The 17,049-nt window shown below is 38.8% G+C and overlaps 1 protein-coding gene across 12 annotated transcripts in view; it reads right to left on the minus strand.

The window, feature by feature from the left end:
* The window catches only part of lrrfip1a (leucine rich repeat (in FLII) interacting protein 1a), a 65,105-nt gene extending 50,268 nt beyond the window's left edge, over positions 1–14,837 (minus strand). For 4 of the 12 annotated variants that reach the window (XM_030125248.1, XM_030125247.1, XM_030125246.1 and 1 more), the window contains exon 1: positions 14,227–14,829. In XM_030125248.1, the coding sequence (XP_029981108.1) occupies positions 14,227–14,316 (90 nt within the window). In that variant the 5' untranslated portion in view covers positions 14,317–14,829. Of the gene's footprint in view, positions 1–14,226 lie in introns of all 12 variants that reach the window. The other 8 variants (XM_030125253.1, XM_030125252.1, XM_030125251.1 and 5 more) reach the window with 5 other exon arrangements.
* Positions 14,838–17,049: the final 2,212 nt, after the last annotated feature.

Here is a 17,049-nt window from a genome sequence, read left to right on the forward strand (position 1 = left end):
CATTTGCTCTAAACTGACAACATATTCAGAATTTCCATTTCAGAATCAAGACTTGCAGCTCTTCTGAGAAAGCTGTGTGCTTTATTTTAAACGGGACTGTGTGTGTGTGAGGCTGTGATTTGAAATACAGTAATTCATGTCATAAATACAGCATGTAACCAGTTGAAAACATATGAATATGTGGAGGGGGCCTTGTTTTTCCCTTATGGATGTAATAGAAAGCTCCTCAACACAGCCACACAGTGCTCCAGGCTCCAGCTATTTGTGTTAGAACTCAAGCTGAAACTAAAGCATGATGGGAGAAAGTAATACCTCACAGGAAGTTACACAATGTAGCAATAAGAGTGCAGTGAATAATAGGAGATCGGCTGCACGGAAGAATTTCTTCGACATGTTTATTTCCAAAAGATGATTTATTTCTTCATGTGGTACACCCGGTCGAGCCATACTGCTTATTCCTCACCACTTATATCACTTGGGGTGGTGGTGGGGTAAACAAACTTTGCCGACAAGTGAAGTGATCTTGGTGTGCAAGGATAAAATACATTTGCATACATGTGCACAACCCCATAGGTGATAGAATACACTTTCCTACCGACACCATCACAGTATACGACTGATCAACAGGTAATGAGGGCATATCCAAAACATTGCAAAGGACAAAAAAGACTTTGAAGGTTTCAGCACTATTAAAACTATTGCTGAGTTGTATGAGGAAGGAAATGTATGGCGTCAAGATGAGGCCAGATAACATTGTAAACATACATGTAGTACTGTACAGTTTTGTAAACCAAAAATGTATACTTCTTTTTAAAAATGCACCCCCCCTCACCTTTTCCCAAATCTGATTTTTCATGACTGTCTGAACACCATGACACTTTTATATGTCGTCCTAAAATGGATACATATCTGATGTTTTGCAATGTGTCTTCAGTCTGAATGGTCATGTTGCATTTTATCCTACTTTTACATCAGTGAAATGTGACAGACATGACAATTTTGTGCTGGAAGAGGTGGGGCCTGGCAACATCCATATTTACTTCCATAAACACAGTGTGTTGTTTGTGTGTGTGTGTGTGTGTGTGTGATGTCAAGTGTTCATCTGCATATGCGGGTCACTTCAGGGCCAGAGACTATTCACAAATGAGTCCGATGGCAGTCACATTCGAATTATAATGTGAACCAAAAAAACCCCAAAATCAAATAAAAAAAAAAAGAAATCAGACTGAGCATTAAGATCCACTGTGTGAAAGTAGCATTAGAGCCTTACTAGGGCTGCACGATTAATCGATTTAAAATCGAAATCGGATTTTTTAATTAGGGCGATTTTTAAAAAAGGGAAAATTGTCAAATCGATTTCATCCTTGTCCTGCCTCCGGGCCGCACGCCTGTGGACTACCGTAGGATCTTCCTCCTATCTGTGATAGCAGTCTTTCACAGAAGTCTGTGAAATGACCACGAACATTAAATCTGGTAATGAGCCCACAGTACTTATAGCAATATAAGCCGTGGCTTCACGCACGGATCCCACAATTGAAATATAGCTGCCTGGGGATTACTCATCTTCCATTGTCCCGGATCCGTACTGTACTGTCTTCTTCCGATTCGGGTCCGGGTCGCGGGGTCAGCAGCCTCAGCAGAGGAGCCCAGACAGCCCTCTGCCCAGACACATCCACGAGCTCCGGGGTTATAATCCCTCCAGCATGTCCTGGGTTGGTTTCTTCCTCACACGGATCCCCCAATTTAAATACAACCGCATGGGGACCACTCATATTACGTGGTCCAAGCATGCATGACTGATGCCTGTCACCGACTTACACTGGTATCACTTCTGGGCCCAGATACCCCAAAAAGGGAATTTCTCTTACTTGCTAAATTTTTCATTCACAAATGTGAGTTCTGTAACACAAAACCAAATATTATTTATTTTTGGAAAGATGATGATCTTTATTTAAAGCTGTTACATAAATCTGGAAACAAAAGGCTATAAAAAACCATCAGTATTTGCTCTGATTTGGAGATTGTATTGTAGTGTATTCCTCCTGGCAAACTTGTTATGTTATTATCTTGTTCTATACATTGTCTGTATACTCTGCTTAATTCAATAAAGATTTAATGAAGGAAAAAAAAGCTTCTGTGGGTTCATCACATGATACCATCACAGATTTGAGGTAGGGAGCAGTGCCTTGCACTGCAGGCTGCTTACAAAAACAATATGCTGACTTCTGTTGTCTTTTATAGTTTTACCCAAAAATCGAAAATTGAGTTCTTAGTGGGGGAAAAAAAAAAAAAAATCGGAATTTTATTTTTTGCCAAAATCATGCAGCCCTAAGCCTTACTTTAGTTAAACTCTGTCGATGAGGTTGACATGTCAGCCACTTGACTATGGGGAAGTCAGCCACTTTGGTTGAAGGGGAAACGTCAGCTTCAATTTCAAACAATTCAAGATTATTTTAAAGTGGAAGACCACTGGTGGTCATCTCAACAAATACAAGTCAGTCATTTTCCCCCACAAGTTATTCTGGTCATGTTCCCTGTATATGGACCCAGAGAGGTTCTGATCTACAAACTGATTTATTTCAAGAACATTTTGCTATCATTTGATAGAAAATGTTTCTGTCATGGGTGAGCAGTGTTTCCCCTGGTCTTGCAATCCTTGGGTCTGGGAGGGACTTGCTTGGTTATGGTGTGGTGGGGGGAGCGTGTACATTGTTCAGTTTGTTCATTCTGTTATAATAATAAGGTGCTTTTCAGTCGATATAATTCTTTGTTCTTTATTCAAAAACTTTTCTGTTCTTTTCTCTCCCTCCGACAAATACAGATAGATAGATAGATAGATAGATAGATAGCTAGATAGATAGATAGATACTGTAGATAGATAGATAGATAGATAGATAGATAGAATGTATTTATTTATTTATTATTATTTAGCATCTGACTAGCTAGTTATTTTATCCCTCAAGCTATCTGTTATCTCTCTGACTATGCCTGTTTGTGTCTAAGTAATGCATTTATTGTCTAATGACCTTCCTACTTACCAAGATCAGGCTTGTACAGTTAGGGCGAGTATTTCGCCCTGACTTTGAGTATGCCTGACTCTGTGGGGGCCTTGACAATCTGAATGCAAAAGTGGTGTTGCCTTGTCACTTTTAATTCTGCATTTAGGGGGGAAAAACATGCATGCAGACGGACAAGCAAGAGTGTGAAATTTCCTATTTATCAATATAGTATGCACACCAGGTCAGTGGAGCCTGCAGCTGTACGTCCGTACACCCTGTGCGTACTGAGTGACATTTTTGAGAGAGCGAGAGAGACGGAGAGAGAGACAGAGACACATAACTGGTAGCTGATAGAAAGCCTTACTCGGCAGTGGATCCGAGGTTTGAGGGGCTGTGAGCCACCGGTCAGGGCTGCACCGGTCTGCATTCTTGGGGGGGCGGGGCACCCCCCCAATACAATTGTGGGGGAAACACTGGTGTGACAATTGCGTTTTTTCAGTCTATGGCCCAGACTAATTCAGGATGGAAAGTTTTGGGTGTTTACTCACTTTTAACTGACTGTTTTACTTGATGTCAGTTGTTGAAATCTAGTTAAAAATTGCTTTGCCCACAGATGCCTGAGGCACATCATCACACTGAGTGTACCTGATCTGATAAACTGTGGTCCACATTCAGTTTTTGCCCAGCCCTGCCTCCCACTGTTCCCTAAGCTTTGGAGGAAACTCAGCCATGCTGAATAAACAGGAAGACGTTCGTGATAACAATCTGCATGGGCTGCACTCATGATGATGTCATCAAGAGGAAGTGAACACGCACAGAGCCTCAGCCTCCTTTTAAGGAGACATGAGTCACGTCAGGAAATACATTACTAATTGTTTGGACCATTAATGTTTGATTTGGTCTTTGTGTCATAATGGGTATTCAGTGGAAAATGTCGGTGTGTGCCAATCACATTCTGGGTGGTATAGCCACATTGTCAGCCAGCATTGTTTACAATTGCAGACTACAAAACTTCACGATTTATCGAGTATGCAAAAGTAAACAGTTAGTAGACAGCAGTTACTGTGTAATGTGGAACATGTGCACTGTGCATTAAAGATTAACTTGACTGTGCCCAAACATGAGTGACTGTGGCTTAGTGGCTTAGAATAAAAAGGGGATTGTATGGTGGGCTTCCTCTCAGTCATCTTCAAGTCCCAGACTAATCTGCCCCTAATGCTCAACTCTCTTTATGGTTCACTGAGCTTTTGACCTCCACACAGTACCAATTTGGCAACTTAATCTCCACTTAAGATTGTTTCCTCAAACTCATCTTGACAAAACAGAGTAACAGAAACTTGAAAAGCTGCTTCTTTCGGCGACACTAGTGGAACAGGATGGGTCTGCTGTTCATAACTGCACCAAAAGATACAGAAATCCCATCATTTGGTATAATCACAGTCATTCTTCATGAAAACATGTCTACACTATATCCTGAGAAACACTGTTATCTTGTCTGGCCACATCAAAAAGACTGGTGTACAAAGGTGCCTTTTGAACCTGATTCTGAAGATTTGAAAACATTTCCTCCATCAAACCTCTGCAGATGAATGTGTGTCATTGCCATGTGATTGACAAACTAGGCCAAGGAAGGTTTACAGGCCAAACCTTAATCTTCCTTCCAGGCATACGTTGTGTTTTCAATAAAGACATCTAATGAAATTAAAGTTCAAACAGATAAACCGTTCTGCATCATCTATGAGTGAGTATAAATACATCTTACACTGTCTAATAAACACTATATGAAAACATTCACCTTAAGTCACCTTTATGAGAGCAGCAGCAGTGTGACCTGAACAGGAAGGATAAGTTGTGAGAAATCTGCAGCCTGTGACTTGAGGAGGAATGATATTAAACACAGGTCTAATTACAGTTTTGATGAATCTTAATAAAGACCATATGAAAATGACACAAGAACAGTCGTCCGTCACAGCTCTGTATTTTTCCTTTTACAGCTCAATAGTACTTGATAGCTTTTGACATCATTGAGCAGAACTTCTTTAAATATAGCCTAAGTATTTTGTGATCAAAGTGGTCTAAGAAGAAACAAGAATTCTCCCCCCTTCTTTGGAGCCTGCTAAAATAATCTAACATGTGATAAGAGGTTTCAGCTGCTCTCACAGGTGTTTCCACACAGGTAATGGTGGAGAATACTGACTGACAGCTATATTATCAATAGCTTTCAGATTCCTTCTGCTGCTGTCCAAGAATGAATTAAACCACATTAATGAGCCTTGTTATTGCAGTTGGTAACATATTGCCTCTTTAGGCATGAAGAGAATGCTAGTTTTATAACAAAACAGCTCAAAACTGTTGAGTAAAACCCATGTCCAGCAGCACTGAATATGAAGCAGTATTGAATATGCACAAAGTCCTATGGTAGGTTCTTTTCATCCATTGGGCAGCGGCTGAGATAAGCATTTTTCATTCCATCAAAAGAAAAAAACTAATAAACTTTTTCTGTTTTGTGAACATTTTATCATGCAACTCTTTTTCTAATCTGCATGGTCCAATGACCTCCAGTGACATAAAAATTTCTGGCTATGCTCGGATACATCATGATGTGGGGACTTCACAATCAATCAAGTCTAAAACAGGCATTGTCATGTTACATGTGAGTCAAATGGGGTTACATTTGACACATTTATGATTTGTTAGTAAGTATTATTCTAAATATCTGATTTAAAATCATACAAACTGCATAGTATCACACAAGTGTTGTATTACTCAAAGCAGAAACAGAATGTTCTGATAAAATGTGTTTAGATAGTAAATAACCTTGACTGTAATCTCCTATTTTTCAAACAGACTGCAGCACTTGTTATGACTTTCCAACAGATGTCAGACATTTAGATACAGAATTCTTAAACTACTTGTCAATATTTATCAAGGGTGCTGTTGAGTTAAATTTAACAACATTCACAGGCCAAGTATGTGCTAACAAACACACTCAACTAAGAATAAAGTATGACACATAAAGCTTACCCAAAAGCTTCAGAGACAGTGGGAGCTCGCCTCAGGCCAAATTCCAGCAGTGCTATCATTACTGTGATAACCGATATCTAACCCCAAAATGGGAGAACTGGTGCACCTGAATTGGGGGGAAAATTCAACAAATGATGCTGGGAGCCTTAAAAGTCATAAAACTCTAAACCTTACAGGTTTATGAATTGTGTCTTAATAAAATTCATTTAGTTTTTGATATTTTTGGATGAAAACTTGTCTTGTCCTCCCTTATTTGTAAGGAGATCAACCAACCACCAATCACTTCTGGTGAGATCAGTCTTCTAGATAATGGACTATAGGTCACAGAAATGTACAGTATGTTCAGGGGGAACAAGCAACATTAGTCATAAACTGCTACATTAACTACCATTCTCTTTTCTACTGTTACCTGCACATTTCCATTAGGACAGCTCCCCCCTCTCATCATAAACAAACCACAACAACCTCTACGTTGCAGCTAATGAAAGTAGCAAGTTTTGACACAGACCTAATATCTTTTTATGAGTTTTTTTTTTTTCAGGAGTTTAGTCATTTTAATACCTTACTTCCTCATGAACACATGTTATATCAAAACAACTTCTTCTATAACACTATTTTTACAAAGTATTGTGACTGTCACACATTCTGCACTCAAGATGCAGGATTTGTTAAAAGAGCAAGCCAAACAACCCAGAGAAATTTTCCTGCATTCGAGGATGAAAGTGGATGGTGCCAAACTGACAGCACTGATGAAGTGTGCAGGTCTGGCTATGCAATACCAATATCTGTACCACTCAAGTCATGACGTTTATTTTTACATCATGACTTGAGTGGTACTATACCAGGGGAAACATAAAACTAAAGAGTTTAATCTTTTATGTTAAAATCTAAAACTGATATTAAAGTAGAGTTGTTTAGGGACTGGTCCTGAAGCCAGTGCATACCTAACATACAGATAATTTCACCCCACTTTTAACTTCACTGATGGATAGCATAAACATTTGTGGTTCTTTGAAACCTATGCATGTTTCTATAATGAACTACAAAAACAGTCCATTATAATAAAGAAAACAATGAATACAGATGTGTCAACACAATGCATTTGATTTGCACATCATGGGTTGGCATACAAATGTATAAAATGGAAAAAGAAATACCCTACAGTAAGCAATTAATCTTCAACCTGCTTGTCTAGACATTGTTATTAACTGGTTAGTAGACAGGAAAGTTGCCTGATACACCAAAATGTAACACATTTATTGAGATACAGAGAGATTATCAAGTTCAAGAGAAATTGAATACATTTCTGTTGATAAAAAAGGCTGTGTCTAATGGACAACATATGTAGGTTATTCTTATCTTTAATAAACTACATGTTTGCTTGAGTCCCTCTGTAGGCTACTTTCTTCAGGCTGTATTTTCCAATGTTTACTGACAGTATGAGCCAAATCTGTTGGCCTTACACAGTTCATGATGTCTACAGATACTGGAAATATTGCCAGAAATTGGAATACTAGTCTATCTTTGGGAAAACATTTTATAGTGGGGGTAAAGTAAACACGTCATTTTAATATGTTGCTTTTGGTTTTTTTGATTGTTTCTTTTTGTTTTGTCTCACCACTAGCCTATGTGTCTGTGGGCATAAGAAACATCTCATTCAGATAGAGAGAACAACAGTACAGGACCATGAAACTGAAAATGTTAAGTGGAATTTAGAAACTATTCATTATAATGTCAACACCTGCGTTACTGTACATGTCAACAATGTTTTTGTTAGAAACAACTATGTCTATTACAACATTATCACTCAGTTAGTACTTGAAGTCTGGTGGCCTTACATGACCTCTCTTTTCAGTTCTGCTTTGGTTTCACCCCTCCACATACTGACTTGAGTGTACTGCAACTTCTACTGTTTCTGATTTAAAAGCCCGAATTAGTCTGACAAATTTTTGTTTGGTTCTGAACTTGAGTCACATTGTGCATCTAATTCATGGTAAAATCACACAGCATATTATCCAAAAGTGCTGCTTTTTGTTACACTCGCCAGAGTGTTTTTCATACATGGGATATGTGACATTTCTGACTTCACTACTCTATTGAAGTGACAGCTTCAGGTACAGCAGCTTTCCACAGACCTGATACTGTAGTTGTTTGTTACTTCAAGTCACTACCCATTAACTACACAAAAACTATACAAAAAAAACCAAAACACCACAGTGTGTACAAATCTTTCATTAATGAGCATTTGGGGTGTGTTACTATACTTGCTCACTTTTTACAGTGAATCCATTTATATAATTTCATCTTGTAGCAGAAGTACAACACACATCCTCTTAGGGCATTTTCACACTGCGTACTCGAGTCCCTATCTGAGTACGCTGGACCCCAAAGTCCACTTAATTTTATCAATGTGAATGCAAACATTCTGTGCTGGAGTATCGTACCTGAGTCCAGCTGAGAAGGTAGTCCTGGGTACGGACTGTGTGGGCTCCAGTACAGTATGTTGCAGTGTGAAAGTGGTCCACGCCCGAGACCGGAAGTGACATAATCACCACTCCAACATCGGAAGTGACTAATGCCGTGTTTCCACTACGTGGAACCAGCTCGACTCGGCTCGACTCGACATTCCTGGAGACCGTTTCCATTACAGGATACTACTGACTTTACAGTACCTGGACGTCATAGCGATGCGGCTCACCATTTCCTTGTCGTCTGTTCAGAGAGTTGCTGATAAACTCGCTTGTTGCGTGTTGTCTCGTCTGAATTTTTACATCCGCCACCAAAGACTGACTCTCCTTGACCAACCATAGTGTAGTTTTGGGCTGTTATCATGTGAATTAATGTACCGCTATATTTACTGTCCACTTCCACATCTGTTTTTTGTAAAACGGCGGGTCACAGAGAAAAGTGTCTGACCAATCAGTGGTCTGTAGTGTTATACGTCATGGTTTAGTATCGCTTGGAACCTCGGCGGAGGTGATACCAAAAAACTAGTACCAGGTACCAGATTCCAGGTCCTTTTTCATAATGGAAACGCAAAAAGGCTGAGCCAAGTCGAGTCAAGTCAAGCCGGTACCACGCAGTGGAAACGTGTCATTAATCACCACAAGACCATAGATGGCGCTCCTTTCTTCTACTTAAAAAGCCTCAGATCTGCGACTGAACCACTTGGTGATATATCAGGGACAACGAAGGTCGCTCTGCTTCACTTTACCTCAAACAGATTCAGATTCAGATTTAATTTATTGGTCCCCGTGGGGAAATTCGTCTTCACTGACTGAAAACATTACAGGAAAAAAAAGACATTACGTAACATTACAAGAAAGAAAGAAAGAAAGAAAAAAAAAAAAAAAGACAGTAACATTATACAACACAGATGACAGCAACAACAGTAGGGGCAGACATAACGAAAAGAGACATTTATGGAGTGACAGTTGCAGACTGGTCAACCTGTCAGCGGGGCCTGGTGTTTAGGGCGGCTATGGCTGAGGCTAACAGGCTAACAGATAGAAAAGTATCCCCTGTGAACAGAACAGTTGCTCAGTTGATGACATAAGGGTTTGTCTTCTTCTGACTTCCGTGTTTGTTGGATAGCGACCAAATTCCTTCCACACCACCACCTACTGTTTTGGCCCTGTAAGGCCCATTCATACTCGGGCACGGGCCATGGTACGTGCTTGTGAACGCAACATCTGAGGGAAAGGTGTGTACATATCGAGGTATGGCATGGATCCTGATACCCAGTGTGAAAACACCCTTACTATAAACAGTTGCTGTCCTCTCATATTCTGTATGCAGAGTCTATTATTTTTCAAATGTACAACAGGGAGAAGTGTGAATACTGCACTGTCTATGCAAAAAAAAAAAAAAAAAACATGTCAGATTATTATAATGGGGACTGTTCTACTCCAGTGGCACTGGGAAAGGGATTTTTCTTCTTAATCAACCAATAATCTAAGGTTGCAATTTCTTTAATTGTTGATTAAGCTGTTGATGATTTTACCCATTAAACCATTAGAAATTTTGTCTATACAATGTCTGCTCAGTTTACTGTCATGAGGGAGGACATGAAATATTCATATTTAAATCTGGTCAGGAGTTTTTTTCCTTAAAATACTTAAACCTATGAATTGCTTATCAAAGTAGCTGGCTTTAATCATCGATGACTAATTAAAGTCTATCAATAGTTGCACCTCCAGACTGACTTCATCCCTGAAAACGAGCTCTGTCACAGTGTCTCTATAGCAAACTGATTAATTAGGTTTTGTGTAAAACAGATTTCAATTGAAATAACAAAGATCCCAGAGCAGAGCTGTGCAGACTTTACTTTGATGCTGCAGCCCATCTATTAACCTGACAACATGCAATTCAGACATGTGCCATATTCAAACACATGTTACATGTGACTGGAGTGTTTACTCAGATAAGAAGGTAACATGTTCAATTGGTGTCCAATTCATGGAAAACAGCACGTCTGAACTACGAGTGATGAAACAGAAGTTTTAAATAACATTAGAGTGTTTGTTAAAAGGCTCATGTGTTCCACTGTAATTTATGTCTAGGACGTGTTTAGAAATATTTCACATTGGATGTGGGTAATGTAGCCCTGCCCAACTTTTTCCCATTACAAATGAATGTTTACAACTGGCCTCAAATAGTTTGACAGAAGCACAGCACCAGCTCCCTAAAGTACAAAATTTCTGCCTCTGGTATTCAGTGCTGACATTCTTTGCTGTTGTGTGGTCTCTACCTTTTGGTCCTCATTTAGGTTTTCAGTACTGACCATTCCTCTGAAGTAATACTAGTACTGATGACGTGTGCAGCAGCACGTCAGTATGGAACCACCTCAGGGCTCCACAGTGTGACCATTTTACTAGTATTTGCCACATGACTGTGCCTCAACTGCAACTCAGATTTTAGTCAGTAGAAACACATAGTGCTCTTCAATGTGAACAATTCAAAATTATTTCAACCAAAAATAATAAACGTAACAAGTAGTGCCAGGCACAACAAACCCCACCCCTCACACACATAGCTTATTTTGGCATCGATCCAGCTGATGTCATCATGTCTATGCGTGTGTTGATGTCAACATATCAACTGCCTCTATATATGTGCCAAGTTTGAAGTAAATAGAAACAAAATTGATGTTTTTATAGACGTGAAATTTCACCCATTATAGTAAATGGGAGAAAAAAAGATTTTAAAAATTCATAAAAAATTTTAACTTTGACCTACTTTTCCCAAAATGTAATGACGTGTATTCTGGGTCACTGGCAATCTATAACCCAAATTTGGTATGAATTCAACCAACAGTTTTGCTGCTACAGACATGTGAAATTATGACCATTATAAGTAAATGGGGAAAAAAAGATTGAAAAAATTCAAATTTTGACCTACTTTTCCCAACATGTAATGACATCTATTCTGTATCATTTGAGATTTTGCCCATTGTAAGTAAAGGGGAAAAAAAAAAAAGATTGAAAAAAGTCATAAAAAATGTGAACTTTGACCTACTGTTCCCAAAATGTAATCAGATCTATTCTGAGTCACTGGCAATCTATAAACCCAGTTTGGTTCTATTCAACCAATAGTTTTGCTGCTACATTGTTAACGAACAAACAGAAACAAACAAACAAACAAACAAACAAACCAAACCAAACCAAACCAAAATCCTTGCCTCCCCTTCGGGGAGCAGGTAATAAAAGCTGCTGCCTGTGATGCATGGAGCTCCATCATGAACAGCTTTGCAAACTAGACGAAGCTTGCCATTTCCAGCCAACCGAGTCCCTCATTCTGCTGTGCCACATGGAATCTAACTTTAGGGAAAAAAAAACAGAAGCAGCCCTCAAAGCTGAGATAAATAATTTTTTGATCCCATTGTAATTGTGCCACCATTGACACATGATAATGTTTGTCTATGTAAAGTTTAATTTTCCAAGACAGTCACAGTTTGTGGAAAACACAGCAAAGTACAATCTAGTTTTAAGCAAAGCGGATCAGTGGACTGTATCTCTCGTCCTCCGTGATACATGTCACCACCATTTTCGTCTCTATTGTACTGAACTTGGCTTGGTTTTGACCCCAGCATGTATAGCACACCAACAGTGTTAGTATTACTTCAGGTCTTTTTTGACCTCTGCAAAGGTTTATTAGAAATAACATGTGATTTTATTCCGTAGTTACTGTTCTCATGTCTAAAGAAAATGCAGTGTAGAGCTGAGGCAAGCTGGGCCAATACCGTTCATGGAAAAGCAGAAATAGGGGTGTTGATAGAGTTTAAAGTGTACAGCTTATGGCAGTTTAAATGACACATAATTACCAAATTATTAAATAAATATAGCTTGATGCAAGAGTCATTAAAAGCCTAGTGCAGTGACATAAATTCAGTCCTTTACCTTGTAAATGTCTTGTGATATGCCTCTATTACTGGAAACTATGTCATGTAATTGATTTTCATTTTGTCCCCAAAGTTATTTGCATGCTCCAACATTTTTCACCTTGGAGCACATGTGCCCCATGGGGAGAGATTAAGTGCAAAGCCTTGTGTCTCCTCAAACCCAGATAGAGGTTCAAACTGCCATGATGTTTTGCTCCACACCAGACTAATCAACAATTCCATGTAGCAACATGCCATCTCAACATTTTCATGTTTGGGATGGCCTGTTGCTGAGCCACACCCCCCTCTTCTATCCCCATCCCCCTACCCACAGACCAGATCTCAAACTGGGGTGCAGCAACAGCTGATCTTTCAGGCTGTCTATTTTTAAAACTCTTTTGCAGAACAGGCCAACTCATCAAGGCCGACATACCATCCTGTCAGAACTCTGCCAGTGAGTGACTTGACCCTTCTGCTACTTAAAGGCACAGACTTTCTCTTTGCGTCACAGATGTGACAGAAGGCTGACCACAATTACTGACTTTTTTGAAGTTTTGCCTAACCACCACTACAAAGAAACAGGCAAAAGATTCACTCATCAATGATAATCTCCTGTTGAGATATTGGGTAGCTGCTGATAAACTACGGATAAACTCCTGTCAAACTCAAACCTCAGCTGGCTGATATGCTAGACGCTGCAAATAGACTACAACCAGTAACAATTACCAGCTACATAAATGTGCAACTTTAGACACGCCGCTGCAAAGTAAATAGTCAGCAAAGGAGTTAAGAGAAGACAACACTCAAACACAAGTTTGTAGTATTACTAGAGTCATTCAGAGTTCTGACATGGCTACAGAGTTAGTTAATGTAATATGCAATTGTGCTGAAACATCCGGAGGAGGTTAACACAGACCCAACTTCCTCCCAACTGAAGAAAACGTCAAAGCCACTCAAAAAGGGTGACAGCTATGATGGAGATTAGTTTTTATGCTGCTGGTATGGGTTGGACACAAAATGATTCTAGAATCAGTGTTAGGTGAATAAAATTGTATACCTACTACTTCCTGCTAAAGTTTTTACAGATACAAGTTACTACATTCAAAGATGCATCCATATTCCTTTGGATCGCTTAAGTCTCATATACAGTGTTCCATATTTTCAGTAAAGATCAAAATTGGCTTTGTTTTTTTAAGCGCTTTGTTTGGAAATAAAAGCCAAATGCTAACTTTCAGTCTGTATTTCAACACCTCTGGTGCAGCATCACACTTCAAAAATACTGGCTTAAGCCCTCAAGACCATTATTCCTTCCGCAAAACATCAATTTCTCCAACACCAGACTCATAATAAAAGATTACAAACCCTGAAATAGTGCAAGCCTGTCACAACATGACTTCGGCATTGCATTATTAAGGGATAAGCCAACAGTCCCCGCAGGTTAGCACACAACAGGCTTATTTCACAGTACAATAAACTATGAAGACATTAGCAGGAAAAACAGTGTATACAGAATATTTAGAGTATATTCAGATTTAACTACAAAAATGGACATAAATTATGCTTCACCAACTTAACCCGCTGTTTAACTGGTGACAAGTAACTGTAGTTTTTGTCAACACTTCCTTTAAGTTATGCATAAACGATTATATTTCATCAAAAACTTTAGTATAGATAAAATATCTGCACACAGCTGTGAATACAGTACAGGACTGGGGGACATGGGAAGGGAAGGCAAGTCCACGACTTTTTTTTTTTTTTAGGTTTATCAGACATTTTCATAACTAGTCGACGGTGTTATTCAATACTAACTGCTTCAGCACTCACCTCTCTGGCTATAAGATTCAGGGCATCGTCCTCAGCCGTCGTCCTCTCCTTGTTGGTGGCTCTTTTCCGTCCTGTGCCCTGGGTCCCCATGGTTCCTAACCGCGGTATCCCACTGTAGTTTTATCAGTTACTATAGTACTTGGGGGTCAAATACGCACCGAACGAACCAAACAGAGCAGTACAGCTGGAAGTTAGTGGCTCTCATGTGTGGCTAAACAGTCCATTTAAAGACGAGGACGAGAGACAACCCGTGGCTGGTCCTATTCGCTGCGTGGGTCATTGTCATACATCCGTTTTCACACTTTTCTTCCTGTGTTTCTGTTAACGACGCACAACACGGCTCGCGGGGAGTCGCGTTCAAATTGGCCACATCTGCCCCCACGTGCGGACCCGGACCGTCAGAACCGACTTTACACCGGTGGGTTAACGGCGTCCGGACCTGTCTGCCACTCACCGAAAATCAAGTAAACGATATACAAGGGGGAAAAATAAACATTACAGCCGAGCTTGAGTGGAATACTGTGTTGTAGTAGAGCAGCTGCAGTATCACTCCGCCACCTGACGGATTCACGACACGAACCTGTCGCGCGGACGAACTTCAAAGCTTGTGCTCACACAGGCTGCCTTCAGGGAACGTCGAAAATACAAGCACTACATGAAGCGCAAGTCATATCCACGTAGAAATACGTAGAAAGTACGCGAATTCAAGTGGAATATCTGTTTTAGTTGTATGTTAAGTTTACTGTGTTTTACATAGCGTCCTGAGACCGAGGAAGAAAACTTTTTTTTCTCCTTACATTTGATAATTGCCTTTATTTGGAAGCATTTTTCATTTTTATACAATTTCCCTATGCAATGGACAGCGTTGTTTTAAATGCAAAAATATACTGCTGTGTCTCAGGAGGATAGTCCTGTGCATTAAAACTGCTCTTTCCTAAACTGTCGGGGCACAAAATAAGATTTTGTTTGTTGGTTTGTTTGGGTTTAATAATTTTTGCAATTGGAATAAAAGTAAAGCCCAAAAACAAGACGACAATGAAAACAAGGTGAAAATGACAAAAAAAAAAAAAAAAAAAAAAAAGATATAGGAAACATATCGACAGTGACAATAAAATTACAAGATGAAACCGATGTAAAGGTAACAATATGAAAGAAAGAAAGAAAGAAAGAAAGAAAGAACTATGAAAATGTAAAGTATAATCTTTCTATGACTGATGTTCTGATATTTCAAGAAAGTAGACATAATTTCACGTTGCTTTGATGGTGAAAGAATCAGTAAAAATGTTGACATGAGAGCAGTTCATGTGTACTTTCGTTTTTGTATACCTAAAATTTAGCTTTTTTAGGGATCTTGAGCTAAAAAAAAAAAAAAAAAAAGTAAAAAAAAAAGTTTAGAAACCCGTTCATTACATTTTAAAAGAAGCCCACAATAACATAAGGAAAAGGTACATTAAAGGGTTAATTTGAAAAGGAACAGATGTGAAATGAAACACAAGCGATCAACATAGAATATGCTAATATAATTACGGTGTAGTGAGCAGACAAAATAAATTACTTAGAGACCGGGAAAAAAGTTTAGAAATGAAAAGAAAGCAGCAGATAGAAAAGTGTTACAATGCAAGAGGACTAATCTTTGTACAGTAGACTTATATTTTCTATTAGTTTTCTTGCATTATAATACTACTTTCAACAATTTCAATTGGGTTTAATTGTTGAATCTTCCAAATGAAAGTTGATTTGGGATTTGCATTAGTGCGATTGCTACAAGCTTCCTGTATTCCTACATCAGTTAGTATGACCAGTAGGTCTCAGTTGGGTAAATAGCTTTTTTTTTTTTTTTTTAAGAGTTGAAAGTGGCCTTAAAAACAATTACTGTGTCAGTAGATTAATCGGATGCACGCAGTGCCTTGAACGCCACACCAACCCCTGGACTGGGACTCCATACATGTTCAGGGGTTCGGTTTCAACCAGAAACCACAGCTTCTGCATCGGCGAGCCCATTCTCTCACACCCCCTCTGCTATTTTTAATGATGACCTGTGACTTCTAAAAACAGTCTGCTGATTCTTAAAGATATAATCCAGATGTCTCACGGAACAATCAGTCAGACTACATGATTCTCAAAATAACTCCCGTTTCCCATCATAGTACACTGTGTTCAGTCCTAAGTTTGTGAGAAGTAAATGTTAGTGGTCCCCAGATAAGTTCTAGACAACTCATACAATAAAGAAGTAGAGAAAAGCTGTAAGAAACACAATGCTGCCCTCTGCTGGTCAGGGTGTGTAATACAAAACAACTCGGACTGCAATAAAATACATCTGGAAGACTAGCTCAGAGGAAACACAGATTATTTAACCTATGTATCTCTCAGATTTCCTTTCAGCTAAATAAATAAATAAATGAAAATAAGTAAATGAGCAAAAAATGAGCAATTTGTAAGGATTTACAAGTTTGTTTTTTTTCACCAGTTACATTTTATTTGTAAAATTGTGATCAGAAGATAAGAGTTTTTAAATCTACACGATATTAAAATGTATTCAGATTTTTAGATTTTTCTATATGATTATTTATGGCCTGATGCACATGTGTAAATGATTAAACTAAGGCGTAATATTGTTAAAATTGAAATATTTTTCTTAAGATCTTTCAAGTTGTTCATATTTGTTCATGTTATGTTCAAGTGTAGTTCATACATGTAAACATTTTCATTAAGAAATTTTACTTTTTTCACTCAAAAACATAGAGAAAACATTGGAGTTGACATTATTTATCAGTTCTTATCCTATTATTTATTTTATTTTACTGGTCCGGCCCACTTCAGATC

Source organism: Sphaeramia orbicularis, chromosome 21 (genome assembly GCF_902148855.1).
Source record: "Sphaeramia orbicularis chromosome 21, fSphaOr1.1, whole genome shotgun sequence".
NCBI classification, from domain to species: Eukaryota; Metazoa; Chordata; class Actinopteri; order Kurtiformes; family Apogonidae; genus Sphaeramia; species Sphaeramia orbicularis.